General features: G+C 37.5%; 1 protein-coding gene across 1 annotated transcript; it reads left to right on the top strand.

The window, feature by feature from the left end:
* The first annotated feature begins 14,817 nt into the window (after positions 1 to 14,817).
* LOC127651781 (fibroblast growth factor 20-like) lies at positions 14,818 to 16,126 on the top strand. The gene is made up of 3 exons (XM_052137790.1): positions 14,818 to 15,097; positions 15,558 to 15,661; positions 15,881 to 16,126. Exons 1-3 carry the CDS (start codon positions 14,821 to 14,823, stop codon positions 16,124 to 16,126), a joined length of 627 nt encoding a protein of 208 aa, XP_051993750.1. The 5' UTR covers positions 14,818 to 14,820.
* Positions 16,127 to 17,390: the final 1,264 nt, after the last annotated feature.

The raw sequence follows: 17,390 nt of genomic DNA, 5'->3' as shown, positions 1-17,390 counted from the left end.
CAAAAAAAATCATTTATAATTTTTGGTGCTTCATCTAGATTACATCACATAGCAAGTTCATCACATAATTAACAATGAACATATATCTGTAGTTTTGTCTTAGTCACCCAGTTGTTTACAAAATAAGATAATAATACAAAGATCTCAATATCAGTTGTTCAAATTGTGACTCCTTAACAGTTGAGCGGATTTCTCTGCATCTCCTTTTCTTCCTTTCTTCTAATTTTTCTTGTGGAAGATTTCCTGCAGCTATAATCGGAGAGTAAATAAAGCAAAACAAACAATGCCACGTAATTAACTCATTAATTTATTTTACACTCACCAAAAGAAACTCCCGTTTATCCACCATCTGGTTACCATTGGCATCGAACATATTGAAACTGAAAGCCATCTTAAAGCCTGCATGAGGCTCTGAAGGAATACTGTGAAAAGAAGTCATTTGTAGCGGTTGCTTATTATTACATGTTATATCATGCATATCAATTAATAAAAGAATGGTATGCATACAGGGATTGCTCATGAGGCACTTCAAATTCTGTAGTCTCATCTGGTAAACTATCATTCTGGATTCCACCACTAGATGGCTAAATCAGAGATCATATCAGATCAGAGGTCAGGCCCACATTTGTAAGAACCTGTTATCACACCAAGAACTTTCAATGCACTTTTTCTTTTCACCACTTTGCCTTTCATCACACTCTTTAGGTGTGTTTTTAAATCTGTCAAGAGCCACATGTCTACATTCTGTTGTGTTGCCCAAGCAACAGCCGAAGAGAGCACGCACAGCAGACATTGCATCTCTTGTTGCTCTCTTTGTGACAGTTGGAGCTTGGAGTCAGATGAGCACAAACAACCCTGTAGGAAAGGAATATCGGGGAAACTAATTAGATCTCCTTCACCACTTGTTTCTCCTATGCACAATCAATTAAATAAAGAGACTGATTAAATGGAAAACAGACTTTTGCTGTAGTTTCCTGCTTCTCAGATTTTTCGTCTGAGAAGGAGACAATCTCACATGTCTCTTCAAGAGTTTCAGAAGAGATCTCGCAATGTCACAAATTGTGCTCATATTTGCCCAGATAGCATCTGCAATCAAAAGTCAGAGATTTCAATGTGAAGTCAAAGATTTCTCATTCAATTCTTCCAAGGCTAAATTATCATTGCTCAATACTCTTAATGTACTTTATATCAAAAATTGTCACATTTATTTTTATTCATCTTCAGGATTTTTGGAGAACCATCTGAGGTCTCCTGAACTATAAAAGAGTAACCCCTGAGCAACAAATTTTTACTTTTGGATGCTGTTTGGACTTTAAAAATGTGGCTTTGGTGAAACTGAAAACTTTTTTTAACGAAAACAGAAGTGTTTCTCCAACTCTCCTGCTTTTTTATAGGGGGTGAGAGTCTGGGTGGGCCTTGTCAGTGTCGACCATACTAGATGTAAAACATCCATGGACCAGGGCAATGTTTGTGACTTGTGTTTAAAATAAGATGTATGCACAATGGGCTTATCTCAAAAGTGATGGGTAAGGAAGAATGCAGCATGGCATATGAATGAAAGGCTAGGAAAGCAAGAAAGAGAAAGACAGGAGAAAAGATGGAAAGATAGAGGTCATACTCACTTGTCAGAATGCAGAGCAGAAAGAGATATTTCGTGTAAGCGATGATGCCTGAAAAAGGATTTCAAAGGGTCACATCCATTCTCTTAATGTACAGCAACACACTAACAACCTACAAATGGCCTCGTCTACCCTTTTTTTAATCTCCCCTTTTGCTTTTTACTCTTTGTCTAAACTGAAAACTCTGAAGGCGGCTCCTCAGAAGGTCGGATTAAAATGTTTACTGATTTTCAAAGCTAGGGGCCTCCAGAGATAAATGGAGTCGCAGAACCTTTTCCCTTCTTCTCCTATTCTAAAAAAAAAGAAGACAAGTAATCCCCCCTTTCATGATGATAACATCTAAAAAGGTGCCTCTCGGCTGAAGCGTCCGTCTACATTTAGCCAAAATTTGCCCTGCATTTGGCCCACACACTGAAGCTGAAAACTTCGACACAGTGAGTGACCACCATGGAGACAGAGGCAGCGTTCAAAGGCTTCTGTTTGGATAAGAGTGCTCCAGAAACATCCGTCAGGTCTGGGAGATGTGCCCCATTTAGACAGCGAACTGTCCCTGCTTTTGTTCGACTCGTGAGAAAGCCTCAAAGCAGAGAACTATGGGAAAAGAGAGTGAGAGTCAAAATAAAGTAGAAAGAGAGACATAGAAAGGTGGGCTAATGGAAAAATGGAAGTTCTGTTATGTCAAGGCAGTAGGGGGGCAGAGAGAAGGGATAGATTTTCCTGCACCTCCATTGAAAGCGTTTTTCTCCACAGCTTGTGTGAAGCAGGACATGGAGACAGTAGTGGGCATTGAGATAGTTCAGGGTGACCGGACTGAGTGTTACGGGACACTGCCTATGCGCCTTCGGGAGGAGAACCTGACACTGAAAATTCAACCCAACACCCACAGTTTCACACAATCACTCAAGCAATACTGAGCCATTCAAAGTCCGCTAAGCAAGACGACAATTCTATTCTGAAACTGTGGTTTTCAAATGGGTTTGCTTCAGGCTCCAGATTTTACACTAGACAGTGCCAAAATTGTTTATGAGACAAAGGTAAACAGAAATGTCCTTAAAATTCCATTATTCACTAATAATCTCCCCCTCCAAAGGAACTCTCAAATCTCATTTGCGCTTATGGTCAATTCAAGCTGGACATTCTGCCTAGCATCTCCTTTTGTGTTTCATTGAAGACATAGTGGGTAAAGATAATTTCAATTTTTACAAATCTGTGGCTCCAGTTAATTTGGACCTAGTTTTTTTCTTCTGGAGAATTCAACTTTTGGTCAAAAGTCAAGCATTAATATGTTGCCATTGGGGATTCATAACAAATTCATAGACATTTATAAATGCTTAAAAGATACTTCAAACTGGTAAGATGTATCTTTTTAGCTGTACATTTTTTATACATGTTTATAAAGTACTTTTATTTATATGTAGTAAATCTTTTTTGGGGCCCCTTAAAATGAAATGGCACTATGTTTTACATTCCATTCATTCCAGTTTCATACAGTCCCAATAGTAAAGATAAATTCTTCCCTTCTGAGGTGAGTTGACTTTATCTGCAGAATCGAATGTGTTTTTATTAACATATTGACAGCATCTGAAACATGAACCCTTTAGAAATGTACTTTTTATTTCAAAAATTGTAATTCAGTTTCTGTAATTCATTGATTGATTTAATTGAATTAAATCTAATTGCTAATTAAATCAGATAAACATTATCAAATGTATTTAATGCAGAAAACATTTTTATCTCATCTGATGTTATGAGGGTTTTATTCATTTCTTATAAACTTGCGTTACGTGACTTATAGACATACATTAATGTAACACTGTAACACTGACTGAAATTCTATTGAATTTCATGCTTGTTTTTAAAAATTACATGTAGCCATACCTAGGGTTGAAACAGTATGAGATTTTAACGGTACGATAACCATCCATCCATCCATCCATCCATCGTCAACCGCTTATCCTGTGTACAGGGTGGCGCGGTACGATAACCATCTCAGAAAATATCACGGTTTCATGGTATCACGGATTACGGCATTACACAATTATTATTATCAGTTACAATGACCCTTATAAGGAGTGAAAAGGATTTTTTTTTTTTGGTTGAGCAAACACTTTATTATAATTGAAACTCAAATGTGTAAAAAAGTCTTCATTTTTGAAAATAAATAAAATAAATCGAATAAATAAGAAAGCTAACAGAATTATAACAATAAACCGTATTTAAAAATGATAAAAAATTGCATGTAACTATAACATGTTATATAACTAAAGCATATTAGTTTACATGTTAGCATAGCATGTTAAATTAACTACAAAATTAAAAATAACATCAGCTGTGTGAGCTTTTAAAGTAATGTCCGATGATTATTAACATTTAACATATACTGTAGGTGCGTGACATACAGAAGCAGCGAAACTGCTCCTGTATGTACCTTTAACTCAGCGGTTCTCAACTGATTTTGCTTCAGGACCAGATTTTACATTTGAAATCAAGTGGCGACCTGCCATAGATTAAACATAACCTGTATTTAATGTATCCTGGGTCGCATTTCCTTTTATGTTGCATAGTTTTGCATAGTACAAGGACATGCATCAAGTGACATTATTTTTGTTGTTGATGTCAACAACAAAAGCGACAGGAAGTTTTCTCTCCCCTTTTAAAAATTGAAGAGCATATTTACTTATATGAGCCCATTATTATCCCGTTTGTTTCCTAATTTCAAAAATAATTTAAACAGAACATACATATTACACAGGAGGAAAGACTCCTCATTACCATGGTTAGGTCAGTGTAGCAAGTCTTAAATAATGGTAATAATAATAATAAAAAATTATAGTATTTATAAAAAAATAAATACTAGCTGAAACACATCTTGAAAAATGCCACTGTTCATATAAAATGAGGTCTAATAGAATTGTACCTTTAGATTATTTCATATGAAACTATAAAACTTTGTGCATAGCACATTGCTCTTTTCCTCCTTTGGCCTTAGTTTGGCATGTCAGGGCTGCCTACTGTTTGAGAGGTTTGACTTGACTTCCTCCCTAATGCTTTAAACAAGAAAAGTCTCACTAGAATTGAAATTGGTCACATCAATTTTGAGGTCTTCACTCCGCAATAAGCCGATTGTTGTACGCGCGCGCCAGAGAGAAGAGCAGATCATGATCGCTGGTTCCACTACACTTGTGCGAAAGTGCAGATGAGAAGCCTTTAGCTGACTGCGAGATTATCATTAAATGTACCTCGGCAGTACTAAAAAGGCTACTTGGGCGGCCGCCGAAATATCTTCAATGGGAGAACCATGGCATTGTTCTTTCCCTGCTGTACCCGACCCAGTCCGAATAGAACTGCGACCCATCAGTTGAGAAACACTGCTTTAACTCACTCACTTATGTCAGACCGCCTCGCTTCTCTCTAACATTTTCTCCACTGCATGTGTGTGTGTGGGGCAAGTTGACGAGAGGAAAGGAGATGCGCACGTGCAGGTGAGATTCTCCGTTCAGTTGCATTTTTTTCTCAGTACAGATAAGCAAATGTACATGGTATGATAACCGTCAATTTTTATACAATTTATATGTTTTTTTGCAACCCTAGCCATACCAAGAAAACAAATGACTTGTAACAGTCCCATAGATTTCATTTATAAATAATTTTGCATTAAAAAAGATCCTTTGAAAGGTGGCGGTAACTTTGATGCTGTCAGTATGTTAAATTGCACGTTTCAGTTTCAATATAACAGCACAAAAATGTACATGTAAACTTTGTGTACGCACACCTATGAATATAAATGAGATCACCCTGACTCTGCAGACATATGGGGAAAGTGTACCAATGTTGCTTTACACAAGCTATGTAAATTTCTCAACTAAATCCCAACAAACTTTTAAACTTCCCTTACCTCCTTCAAGGTTATTTACTAAGACAGAAACCACTCCATGGAGACCAAAGCATGTTCACAGATCTCGTTAGCATAGCTTCCTCAATTAACATCTGCATACTAACATTACCACAGCTTGAGATCAGACACTGTGTCAGGCTAATGCTCTGTACATGCAGGCAACTTCTGGATGCATGGCTCCACATCAGTCAAACCAACAAGATAATGTACCGCTGCCAATTTAAATGTGATCATTTAAAAAAACTGTAATTACTATGAGGAAGAGCAGAATTGAGAGGGTTTATTTTTAGAATCCTGCTGGAGAGTAAGTGGGTGTATGTGTGTCTGTGTATAATTATTACAGCTGGGAATTAGCTTGTGGTGTAAGGCTGTTACGTATTCCATGAGCAAATACTTTAATTGTGGCAGTGCTGCTGAAGATCTGTATTACTCTTGCAGTTATCTTAAATTTATTAGTGGTGTTTGCTATGGCAACATCCAAAAATTCCATTGACTGACATTGATGGAGCAACCCAAGGGGTGTCTAGGGACTAGATTATCATAGTTGGATGTGGACACTTGTGACTTGGGCCAGTAAGCAACCACCTAGCAACCACCCAGAAATGTCCAAGCAACCACCGTGAACAGAACAGCAACAGCATAACAGCACCCTGGCAACAACTCACAACACCCCAGCGCCATGGCCATGGGTTATTCACGGGTAAGCACTACTCAAAATTTACAATTTACAAAAGAAAATTACAAAATCTAGTTAAATTATTGTTATTTGAAACTCTGTTCTAAGGTCTTCATTTTGGTTAGCAGGAAAGTATTTTGTCTAGGGAATGTACGTAACACTGGTCCCAGTGAGAGAACTAGAGAGAGAGAGGAAGTGGAAACAGGGGGGGGTTAAAGTGTGAACAGAGCTATTTTTATGAGTGATCACAGGAAGTAAAAGCCTCAGGCACAGGCTTAACTGGTGCTTGACTGGTACCCACTTTGAGTGAGAGAAAAAGAGAGAATGCAAGAGGACAGGGATCATTCCAAATCTAAGGTTCTATCAGCTAATAATTATACAAGAAATTTGAATCATATTCATCGCTGATTCCCTGGCCTAATAATTTTTAAAGCAATATTTCATACTTTTATTTTTGAAAGAGGAAAGCTAACAGAAATCGACCCGGGATTTTACATGGCAACTGGCCCAAAATGGGAGTGTGGGGGTTGTTCTATCGCGGCGACGTTTTGTGGTCCGTTCTGCATAAAGCGGCAGCTCATTTTAGCTTATCGCGGCCCATTCGGCCCGTTTCGCGGCCGACCCACAGGCCTGCTCCCAATGGCCAGTCTGCCCCTGATCGGCCCCAAAGTGCGTCGGACCAATGGGAAAATGTCTGGTATGCCAGTTTACCAGTCCTGGATTATTATTCCTGGATTTATTATTATTAAGTAGCCTGGATGCTAACCTGAACAGTGCAAAACTGAAACAAGATAATCCATATTAACACAGGGATAAAAATGAACAATTTTGGTTAACAATATTGAGTGTGAAAAGCCAATACTGATCTAGCATAGTTAGGATAATGCGCTGGAATTAAAAAATGTACCTCTTTCCCGAAGGTTCTGGAACAACTTGGATGTTCCTTTCCACACTGATGGAGTATCAGACAAGATATTTTCCAGCTCCTACAATTCCTTTTAAAAACATGCATCAGAAAAACAAAATGACACTCAGTAGAGTATATGCTAAATTGGAAACCTAACGATTGTCTGTAAATCAATAATTTATCCTATATTGGAACCACAAGAATTGCACACAAGAATTTCACCTACTGTTGCACTTGTGTACATGGTAGTGTGACAATAAAGTGATTTGATTTGATTTGAACCATCACATCTACATAACATGCATTATCAATAGATTTACATCAGACCTGTTTGGTGAGGGAGCGCCAAGGTTTCTTGTCAAAAAAAAAGGAAAAGACAGGGACACCAGAGAGAAACACGGAGAGCGAAATAAAAGAAACAGAAAGTGGGTGGCCGGTGAGATAAGATCAGGATAGGGGTCTTCTCATGCCCATTTGTTTTATGGCACAAAAACACGGCATCTCTGTAGTACAAATAGTGCTTTTTGTTTATGATAGTAGGCACATTTCCCTGTATTCTGCTATTACACCTTAAACAGTTGTTGTCTTATCATAATCATCTTTAACTTTACTATAACATTTCTGAAAACATGGAAAATGTACAAACATGAAGAATAGAATTAATGGATGTCACTTTCCTTTCATTTTCAAGTTTCATGCCTATTATATCTGGACATTAAGATGCTTATTGGGTCGTTATGTCCACTTCAAAGCCTAATAGAGAATGAATCCATCTAAGTAGTAATTAAGCTCTTCTGAGGGACTTTCTGCATAGCTTTGATCTGTAATCTACTGCTATATCCAGTTCAAATGACTGTGCAAGTAACTTATTTGCAACCTATTTTACTTCTGTAATGTAACTTATTTTTGTAAGTGAAACAGGATGTTCAGTGAGCAAAACAAGTAGGACAGGTCTTGATTTTATCCGTTGGGAATTTATTGGATTAGAGGTGGCTGGAGGGAAGGGGTTTCAAAAATATGAGTGAACATCAGCCGACAAGGGAAGTCATTTTAGAGTCAGATAAAGTAAATGCATTATAATGATTGTTTTTGTTGTTGTTTTTTTTTGCTATGATGAATTGCGCACAATAAGACCAGGAACATGTATTAAGAAAGTAAACAGGGTCAGTTTTAATATTGACTTTAAAGAGGACCCATGTAAATAATACTACAAGCATACTCACTGCGGGGCTCGCTCATTTTGATGGACTCTATGAAGTTCTGGGGAGTCATGTATAGCTGCCTCTCGTACTCCACTGAGCTGAAGAGATGGAAGCGATGCTCATGATATGACATGTACGTCACTTTCGTCAAAATCAAATATCTCGGCCTGCAAGAATCAAACAAACAATGCATAAATTTGTTCAACATATACTGTTTTCTTGCCTTGTGGACTTCATTGTCAGTTTCTTTATCATCTCTTTCAATTATGTACATTTATAATAAAAGTTTTTATTTTTAAACTTTAAAAATAATGGATAAAAATTGCATTGTCAGTTTTGAATGACTAATGTCATTAATAAAGTGAAGCTGTATTTGTTCAGTCAAGATGACTGAATCACCTTGTGGTGTGACACCATTCACACAATATCACAATTAGTTTGATATATTTTTTGTCTGTAAAAGCATTGTGGCACAGTTGTAAATATTCTTTGTGTGTTCATATATACACACTGTTAAAAAAAAATCCTGTAAAAAAACTACAGGCAGCTGTGGTTGCCAGCATTATACTGTAAAAATATGGTTTGTTACCGTTCTTGAAATTAACAGCAAGATACTTTTTTTGACAGCTACAGTATACAACTGCAATTTAGCAGCATATTGCTGTTAAATTACTTACTGTCTACTGTTGTTGAATTTAACAGCTATGTTCCCAGCATGCACTGCGGCATGACAAATTTACTTAGAATTTACTTTCATTTTTACTATTTGCTGGTTTATTTTGATATTGTTTTTGTTGCAGTCTAAGATACTTGTATTTTAATGTTCAGCTTTTACTTTTTATGTAAAAGTTTGTTTGTTAATTGTCACCATTGTTGCATTTTGTATACTGAGAGTTGATATCTGTGTGTCTTATTAACAACTTCTCTTATTCTGTAAGTTCATAAAACAAATCAAACTCTCAGTTTGCTGATTTAAGTTAGCTGAAATATGTTTACTATTTTTGCTTTTATGTATAATGCATCACTATTGACACATTAAGTGCCATTTGCTAGGTAGGATCAGATATTCAGTCTCACCTTAAGTTTTGTCTTCCAACTTACACAGTTCATCAACTTGCATTGTACTTAAACACTAATTGACTGACCAGAAGAACATGATATAAAAATAAAGAAGGTCTGAGGTGCCATCTCAAGAGAACACTAATCACCATAATGGTGACTTCAAACAAAACACAACTATTGATAACAAAACAACAACACTAATTAAACTAAGACTTCTATTAAATCTGAATAAAAACTTTTGTACATGTTTTTTGTTTTTAAATTTTTGTAGCCCCAATGCATTCCCAAAGCATGCATACTTATTCAAGCACAAAGGCTTATGGGCATTTCACCATTATAACCCACAATGCAGTGCTTTGCTCTTATTTTACTGTTTATCATAAAAAATACACTTTTCAATCCTGGCAAAACTGTAAATTTAATATGTAAATTGCTTCAAAGGTAGATTTTTTTTATTTGACATCTCATTAGACAGACAAGCGAAGGCTGATGTGAGATGATAAAGAACAGAGGAGTTGGTCAGAAGCATCATGATATATATATATATATTTGTTTCAAAATGTCACTATAGCTTTCACCAAGATGATATCAAGATTTTAAATGTTCATTTTCCCCTAATGCCATGCATAGAACAGATATTTACTGTAAAACTAGTCACTTCACAGTGAGCCTGCTCTTGATCTCCCAGAATGCAACATTTTTAACAGCAAACTACTGTATTTAAGAATCACAGTAAATTGCTGTAGGAATTTGGCTGTAAATTTACAGTAATTTTTTACAGTGCAGTATGTGTCTGTCTGTCTGTCTGTCTGTCTGTCTATCTATCCATCTATCCACACACACACGCACACACACATTTCTGCATAAATGCTGACCCTGAAAGTGGAGAATCAGTTCTCAGAGAAATGAGAAATGAAGACTTAATACAAAGCAGAAAATATTGCCAAAGCAGTGTGGGAACTGTATTTTTTTCTTCTATTTTCAGATTATAATTAATATCTTTGTTTGGATGTTTTGTTTTTATTATTATGATAAGATATTAGATAATTAATTATCTCATTCTGTAATCATTGTCCTGAATCATTGTAAAAGTGATTTGATCTATCATTCAAAATAACATAATATTTATTCAAATAAAAATCTATAATATGTATTTCAAAATATTAAAACCTCCCTAGGGAATGTTGAAACTCTCACCAAGACATCAAAAGAGCTTAACATTTCTTTGTAGTTTTGTTCACTAAAAATAACACAAGAGATGAAAGTTGTTGATTTGATTTGTGTTTCCAAAAACATAAATGCATAGAGCCATTCATGTGCTTTAAATATCAAAGGCTTGACATCAATACTAATGATTGCACATTATCTTTTACATTTTATTACCTTAATAATTCAGCACCAAAAAAAAAAACCAATCAATAAGTTAATACTTTTCTCTGTTGTCATTATATACAACACAGTATCCTATTGAATATTTTTTCACATCAGATGTTTTTACTGTACACACTTAAATTTTCTGTGGTGTGTTGTAAAGATAACATTTAATGTATTGAATAACACTTGAAGATATTTCAAAACTATTTACTGTTTTATCACAGTATGCAAAATTAAGTAAAATAACATGTATTACAGAGCATTTTCTTTAATGTTGTAAAAACACACACACAATGAAAGAGCTTTTTGAACTGCAAAGATATACCCAATCAAAACAAACAAACAAACCAACAACCAAACAAACAAACAGTTAGTTACTAGGTGGAAAAGTCTGACTAAAAAGTCTGGAAGTCTTATGCCCGAGCCAAAGATTTATGTTTTTAATTTGTTTTATTTGACAGCTAAACACTGACAGGTTCCTGTTTGACAGGCGACTGCAGTACAGACAAGTGCATAGCTAATGTGACCAACCGTAACGCCATGATATCTGATCTGATAGCGTCATTTCAGCACCGTCACTGAGGAGAGCGCCCCTCTTCCCTGCAGCATCATCACAGGCTTTGTTCAGTGTTTGAGAAATGCCCACTGTCATAACTGCGTATCTGATCGATAATTAAATCGTGCAAAACAACAAACGAAAATCTATTGAAAGAATGTTCACACAACAGTTCGCAATCTCTACCCCACTTGCAATACATTCTGCAATTACACAATTTTGACAGTGAAACTCCCGGGACCCTTGCCAGGAACAATCAAATAGGATTCACTGTTAGGGGTCGTTCCCATTGAACACTTTCTTGAGCTAGAAAAAGCTAAACGCAGCGCCAGGAATACAGCAGAACGCAGACCGTCTCGATAACGCGTTTTTTTCTTTAAAAGTTTACATTCTTTTTCACTTGACGGCGTCTAAAATACGCGGCGCTCCTGCGTGAAACGCTAAAACAAACAGCAACACGTGACGCGGCGATCAACGACGTCCGTCTAGCGGGTGCTTACATTATTAAACGATAGTAAAACAGTACAAGCAGACTCAAGACGTGTTCGGCCCCTTAAAAATGCGTCCCGGGACACCTGCGCTCGTGGCGCTACGTGTAACTGTTTTTTGTGGGGCAAGAATATCTTCGGTGTGAACCACAGAGAACATTGCAAACAGTCGTACCTTCTCCTTGGCGGCTACAGCGGGCAGTGAAGGCAGCAGAGCCCACAGCTCCGTTTACACGGGCTTTCCTTCCGCTAAATTCGAACATTTGTGTATAGTAAAAATAAACAGCCGCGTCGCGCCCACAGCATCTGCTACTTCTCTGCGTGCGGATCGGTTATCCTTCACCGGACATCTCAAAAGAGCATTTCGTGGAGCCGACGGCAGCGACAAACTCCTAAAAATGACTCCAAGTGTGCGCATAGCTGCCATTATTGTCGGTATGACGGTATTTGAGCAAGATCCGAATTCTCATTCATTCATCGCGAGATGTGCTCTCACCGGGATCAACAGAACCGAGCAGTACCTTTACAAAAATGCACCATAGTAGGCCTAACTATAGTTTGCATGTGGTAGGCTAACTTACTTGATATTGGTAATATGAAGTTACCATTTCATTGTAGTAAAATAAATGTGGTAGCCTGATTGCATTCTTGAAAGGTCCATTAGTAGGCTAAAGTGCTCTGATAAATTGCACCCCCCACCCAACGTCAGTTCTTTTAAATAGTCCATTAATTAAAATGATGTAATATTTACTCACACTTTGTTAAAGACCTATTGTAGCCATGTGATTGCGCAAATCATAGTTTTGCAACATGCTTTGTACAGTCATTGAAGTCCAATAAAAAGTGCGCATCTGCTTTGTAGTGCGCCTCCAAAGTCCGATCATAGCTTTTATATTGTTTTTATGAAACAAGCAATTATTCCAAACTTCTGTGACTTGTTATAGGCAGGAAACTGTCAATGTCAGCACGAAATCTGGCACATAATTGACATCTCTTTTGTAAGTGATTGATCCAGTGCGCCTGTGGGTTGATCCTGCTGGAGCCGACCACATTGATTTTGGTTTAAGGTAATTTTTGAGATCATAAATACTAATGAGCTAAGGGGAACGATGTGGGAGAACGTGTCCCTTGAGAGAGCCATTGATAAATCACCTAATGACATACTCTCCTGAGACATGGCAAAAATAAAATCATTTAAGAAACATTATGCCAAAGAATAAGGAAGGCGTATGTGAAACATTTGACCAAGATTTTATTTTTCAGAAAATATTTTGTATCGTTATGTGATTATTTGTATTCATTAACCTAATACATATTGTTCTTATAATATTCTAGAAAACATACTGTAGGTATAAGCAAAACACAAATAGTGATACAAATTTATTTAGGTCTCAATTTGTGCGCAGTTGCGTGCGTCCCCTACTTTCAAACTATAATAAAAGGTCATATCAGAATTGAGTAATCTTTCATGTACTATACTAGAGGCAAGTTCTTAGCAGGAAAATTTCTACATTAATCATTCGTTGTATCAATGACTTGGCATCAAACAAGTTTCCTTTGTGTTAATGACCCTTTCTTTTGTGCGTAATGAAGAAACGCAAACTCTGCCTTTTACATCTTTGATCTCTGATATCTTTGATACATCATTTTAAGCCCTGTTATGTTGAAAGTGTTCAAAGGCACTGACATCAGAGTCGATAGTGCACTGATGGGGTTTGCACAGATGTGCAGGTTGTTTTGACTTTACTGTCTTTTTTCTTTTAAAGCTATATGCACACTGTATTGAATGATCATATAAATGTACACCTGTGTGGAACGTTTTGCACCCAAGGGAAAGTTTGAAACCTGGCATGATGGTACCAGCCATAAACCAAATAAGAAAATTGTTGTGATGTGAAATACTTTTGGAAAGTTTTGTATGCGTGGAATGTAGTGTGATGTGATGTGAAAAGTATTTTAAAAAGCATTTAGCTAATTATTTTTTATCTATTATGCATGCTGTTTTATGACCACATTTTAAATGAGAGACTGCATAGAATATTACACTTTTTAAATTAATTTGTAAAACTGCAGGAACGTTTTATAATGAATGAGTGAATGCAAAAATGATTATTAATGCTTTATAAATACTTTTAACGTTTAAAATATAAACTTTCCCCTCATACTATCATATACATTTTAAACTACTATCTTGATGTTTATTAAATAGTTTATGCGTCAATTACATCACGTCACACCACGAACATTTTTGGGCATCAACTTCATAGAATAACGCACAAATATACAGTACACACACCTTGAAGACTATTCTCTCTCCCTCTCTTTCTCTCTTTCTCACTCCAGCACCACCCCCTTTCTTTTCCCTTTTTCCCTCCTTGGCTTCCACCTGCTTCACACTAGAGATTCGCCAGAGCGTCAGTACGCGTAAACCCCCCGGAACAGAACGGATCTGTCCACAGTGCGCAACCCTCTTATCTGTTCAACTGCACTTTTCTTTCTACACGTTACATAGATCATCATCTCCACACTGATCTCGTGCATTTTCAATGTTTCTTTCTGCACTTTTATCATAATCCATCAATGGAATAAACGCGGGGATGCAGACGAAACCGAACATCAAAGAGGACAGAAGAGGATCAAACGATCAAGGAGTTATGTTTCAAACTGTCATCTATAAAGGGTTCAATTAGCATATGTTAAGAGGGCATTAGCATAAGGGGCATATTTAGGCTGGTGTCTCAGAGCAGAGCCAGTCACATCCAGCACGCTGAGAGCACCAGAAGAGCCGCATAAGCGTGTGTTGGAGTGCGTAAGAGAGAGTGTGTTGGATACCGAGGGGACCGGAGCAGAGGGGAGTAGCCTGGAAGGTCGAGAGAGCATCTGCTAAACAAAGAGAAAGAGAGAGGAGAGAGATAATCATATGTAAACACACTGACTGGAAAGACGCAACCAGTGACTGCGCAAAACACTCGGGAAAGAGCAACCACAGGGATTCTACACTCTGTAACTTTTCTTCCGGCGGGTGTTTGTGAGTGGCGGTGATGGGTGCAGTAGGTGAGGTGGTTGGCAGCTTCTCTCACGGCTTGGAGAGCTTTGCGCATGGTTCTCATTTCGTCCTCACGCCCCCCGGCGACTCCGGTGCTCTGATGAACGAGCACCTCGTTTCAGCCGAGCGCCTGTCACGCAGCACTTCACCGGACCTGTCGCATCTCAAAGGGATCCTTCGCCGACGACAGCTCTACTGCAGGACCGGCTACCACCTCGAGATATTACCGGACGGTATGGTGCAAGGCACGAGAAAAGACCACAGCAGATTTGGTAAGTATTATTTATTATTGTTTTATTGGTACTGGAAAGGCAACACTTTACAGCACAGTGTCCATTCACTCTAATTCATTACCATGGATGTAATACGAATGATAACAGCAATGCATAATTACAAGTTCATTTATATAATTAGTGTAGTACTTGTATAACAACACTGAAATAAAGAAATGTAAATTATTAATATGGTGATTATTATTATTATTATTATTATTATTATTATTATTATTATTATTATTATTATTATTATTGTTATTGTTGTCATCCAGGAACTGTCACATCTGTGTTAGGATAACATTATAAAAGAAGAGACAGTGAATTAGAGTGCAAGATGTCATGATTTAAGTTTAGGGCAAGATGTCACTAATGCAGGTGCATACAGTATATACGTGATATATCACATTGCTTGTCCGGGTCTCTCAACTGGGATCTAACAGCTGTGCTTTTCTCACAGGTATATTGGAATTCATTAGCCTCGCTGTTGGGATGGTGAGCATCCGTGGAGTGGATAGCGGATTATATCTGGGAATGAACAGCAAGGGCGAACTGTATGGATCTGTAAGTATTCCTATATAGCCATGCATAAATGCATCTCAATTTTAAGACTAAAGTCTTTGTTACAAAGGGTCAAATATACATTGTGTGATTAATACTGCAATTCAATTCAGATTGAGAGAGTGATTTATGGCATTATTTCAAATAGCCTTTGGACACAGTTTATCCTTTTATTTGAACTTGTAATGAGGTAAACCCCAATCTCCATCGTCTTTCCCTTAGGAAAAGCTGACAGCAGAGTGTGTGTTTAGGGAGCAGTTTGAAGAAAACTGGTACAACACCTACTCATCTAACCTGTATCGGCACGGTGAGCGAGGATCTTACTATTACGTAGCTCTCAACAAAGACGGAACATCTCGAGATGGAGCTCGATCTCGGAGGCACCAGCGCTTCACGCATTTTTTGCCACGGCCTGTGGATCCAGAGCGCATTCCTGAGCTCTACAAGGAGATACTGGGTCACAGCTGAAACCACTGGACCTCAAACTCGAACCGATAAATGGCACCTGCATGCTCTTATTTCCATGTCAGCAGGGCAGACCTGTCTCAATGAGACAGCAGAGGATCCTGGGGAAGTGGCCCTCTTCTGCAGCCAAGGTTGGAGTACTTGTAGGAGATGGAAAGTCCTTGAACGGAGTGTTTGAGACATAGAGCATCTGGAACCATATGTCTGGACCCTGGATTGTTCCTAAAGAGTTTGACACTGTATTGGATCCATTTACCTTCTGTATGTAGGGCACAGGGGATTTTGGATTAGGAGAGAGCAAAATTTCCACTAGCGGACAGCTTGCCAGAGAATGAAAGACAACTACTCTACTACTGAAAATTCTAGAAGGCTACTGAAGGAATTCTGCGTTATGCATTTGAGATTTCATACTCTTCCACACACTGGCATGGACAAGCAGGAGACATAAACCTCCTCCAAAACATTTATCTTTAGATCCTTTAATTTATGCTTTTTTTTTAAAGATAATTTATTTTATATATTTATTTATTTTTAAAGTATATTTTACAAGGATATATGCAAGATGTAACAGGATCCGAAGAGAGCTTTATTTTCTACCACTACAGACTGACAGTGACTTCTAAAACTAGAACTACTGAAGAAAGTATTTTCTTATGAGTTGTTCATTTTCGGTTGTATCCAAGTTTTTTAATGAGGTAAGACATGCTGGGTCTCCCCTTTTTTGTTTATCTCTCATGTCATTAAACCAGATCCTTAAGAGCCTAAGAATGTTCCAGAAATCACTGGGGAATTAAACAGTTCAAATGATTTCACTTTGTTGTGTCTGTCCTTTCAGTAGAACATAAGGTCACCTGTCAAATGTGACTGGTTATTCAATTTCTATTTAGAGAAGGGGAAAAAGTTGACTAGCAAACATAAGCAAGGAGAGCAGGTGTCTACAGCTGTTTGATTCTCATTGATCCTAATTAAAATGGTGTTTTAATGACTAAAGCCCTCCTGTTCTGTTTGGGGTCTGAGAGACCCCAATGTCCTTTTGCTATAGCACAAATATACAGTATACTAACAATTTACACCATTCTGTATACAGTTTAAACATGATTAAATGCAACTAATTTTCACTTGCTAACATTTTCTGATTGGTGTAAACACTGTACAACTGATTGCACTGTGAATTCGGCGACAGGTCTAAAATTCTGCTTCTAAAATCTGTCTGTGCATTCCGAAATTTGAAGCACTGCACCCAGAGGCCAAAACGGGAAGTATTTAT

Source organism: Xyrauchen texanus, chromosome 11 (assembly GCF_025860055.1).
Source record: "Xyrauchen texanus isolate HMW12.3.18 chromosome 11, RBS_HiC_50CHRs, whole genome shotgun sequence".
NCBI lineage: Eukaryota > Metazoa > Chordata > Actinopteri > Cypriniformes > Catostomidae > Xyrauchen > Xyrauchen texanus.
The sequence above is the reverse complement of the archived record's forward strand: the minus strand, read 5'-3'. Positions and strand labels throughout refer to the sequence as shown.

Coding starts and splice junctions, on each gene's coding strand:
- LOC127651781 (XM_052137790.1), top strand. CDS start 14,821: ATGGGTGCAGTAGGTGAGGTGGTTGGCAGCTTCTCTCACGGCTTGGAG. Junction 15,098..15,557: donor AAAAGACCACAGCAGATTTG/GTAAGTATTATT, acceptor CTTTTCTCACAG/GTATATTGGAATTCATTAGC. Junction 15,662..15,880: donor AGGGCGAACTGTATGGATCT/GTAAGTATTCCT, acceptor TCTTTCCCTTAG/GAAAAGCTGACAGCAGAGTG.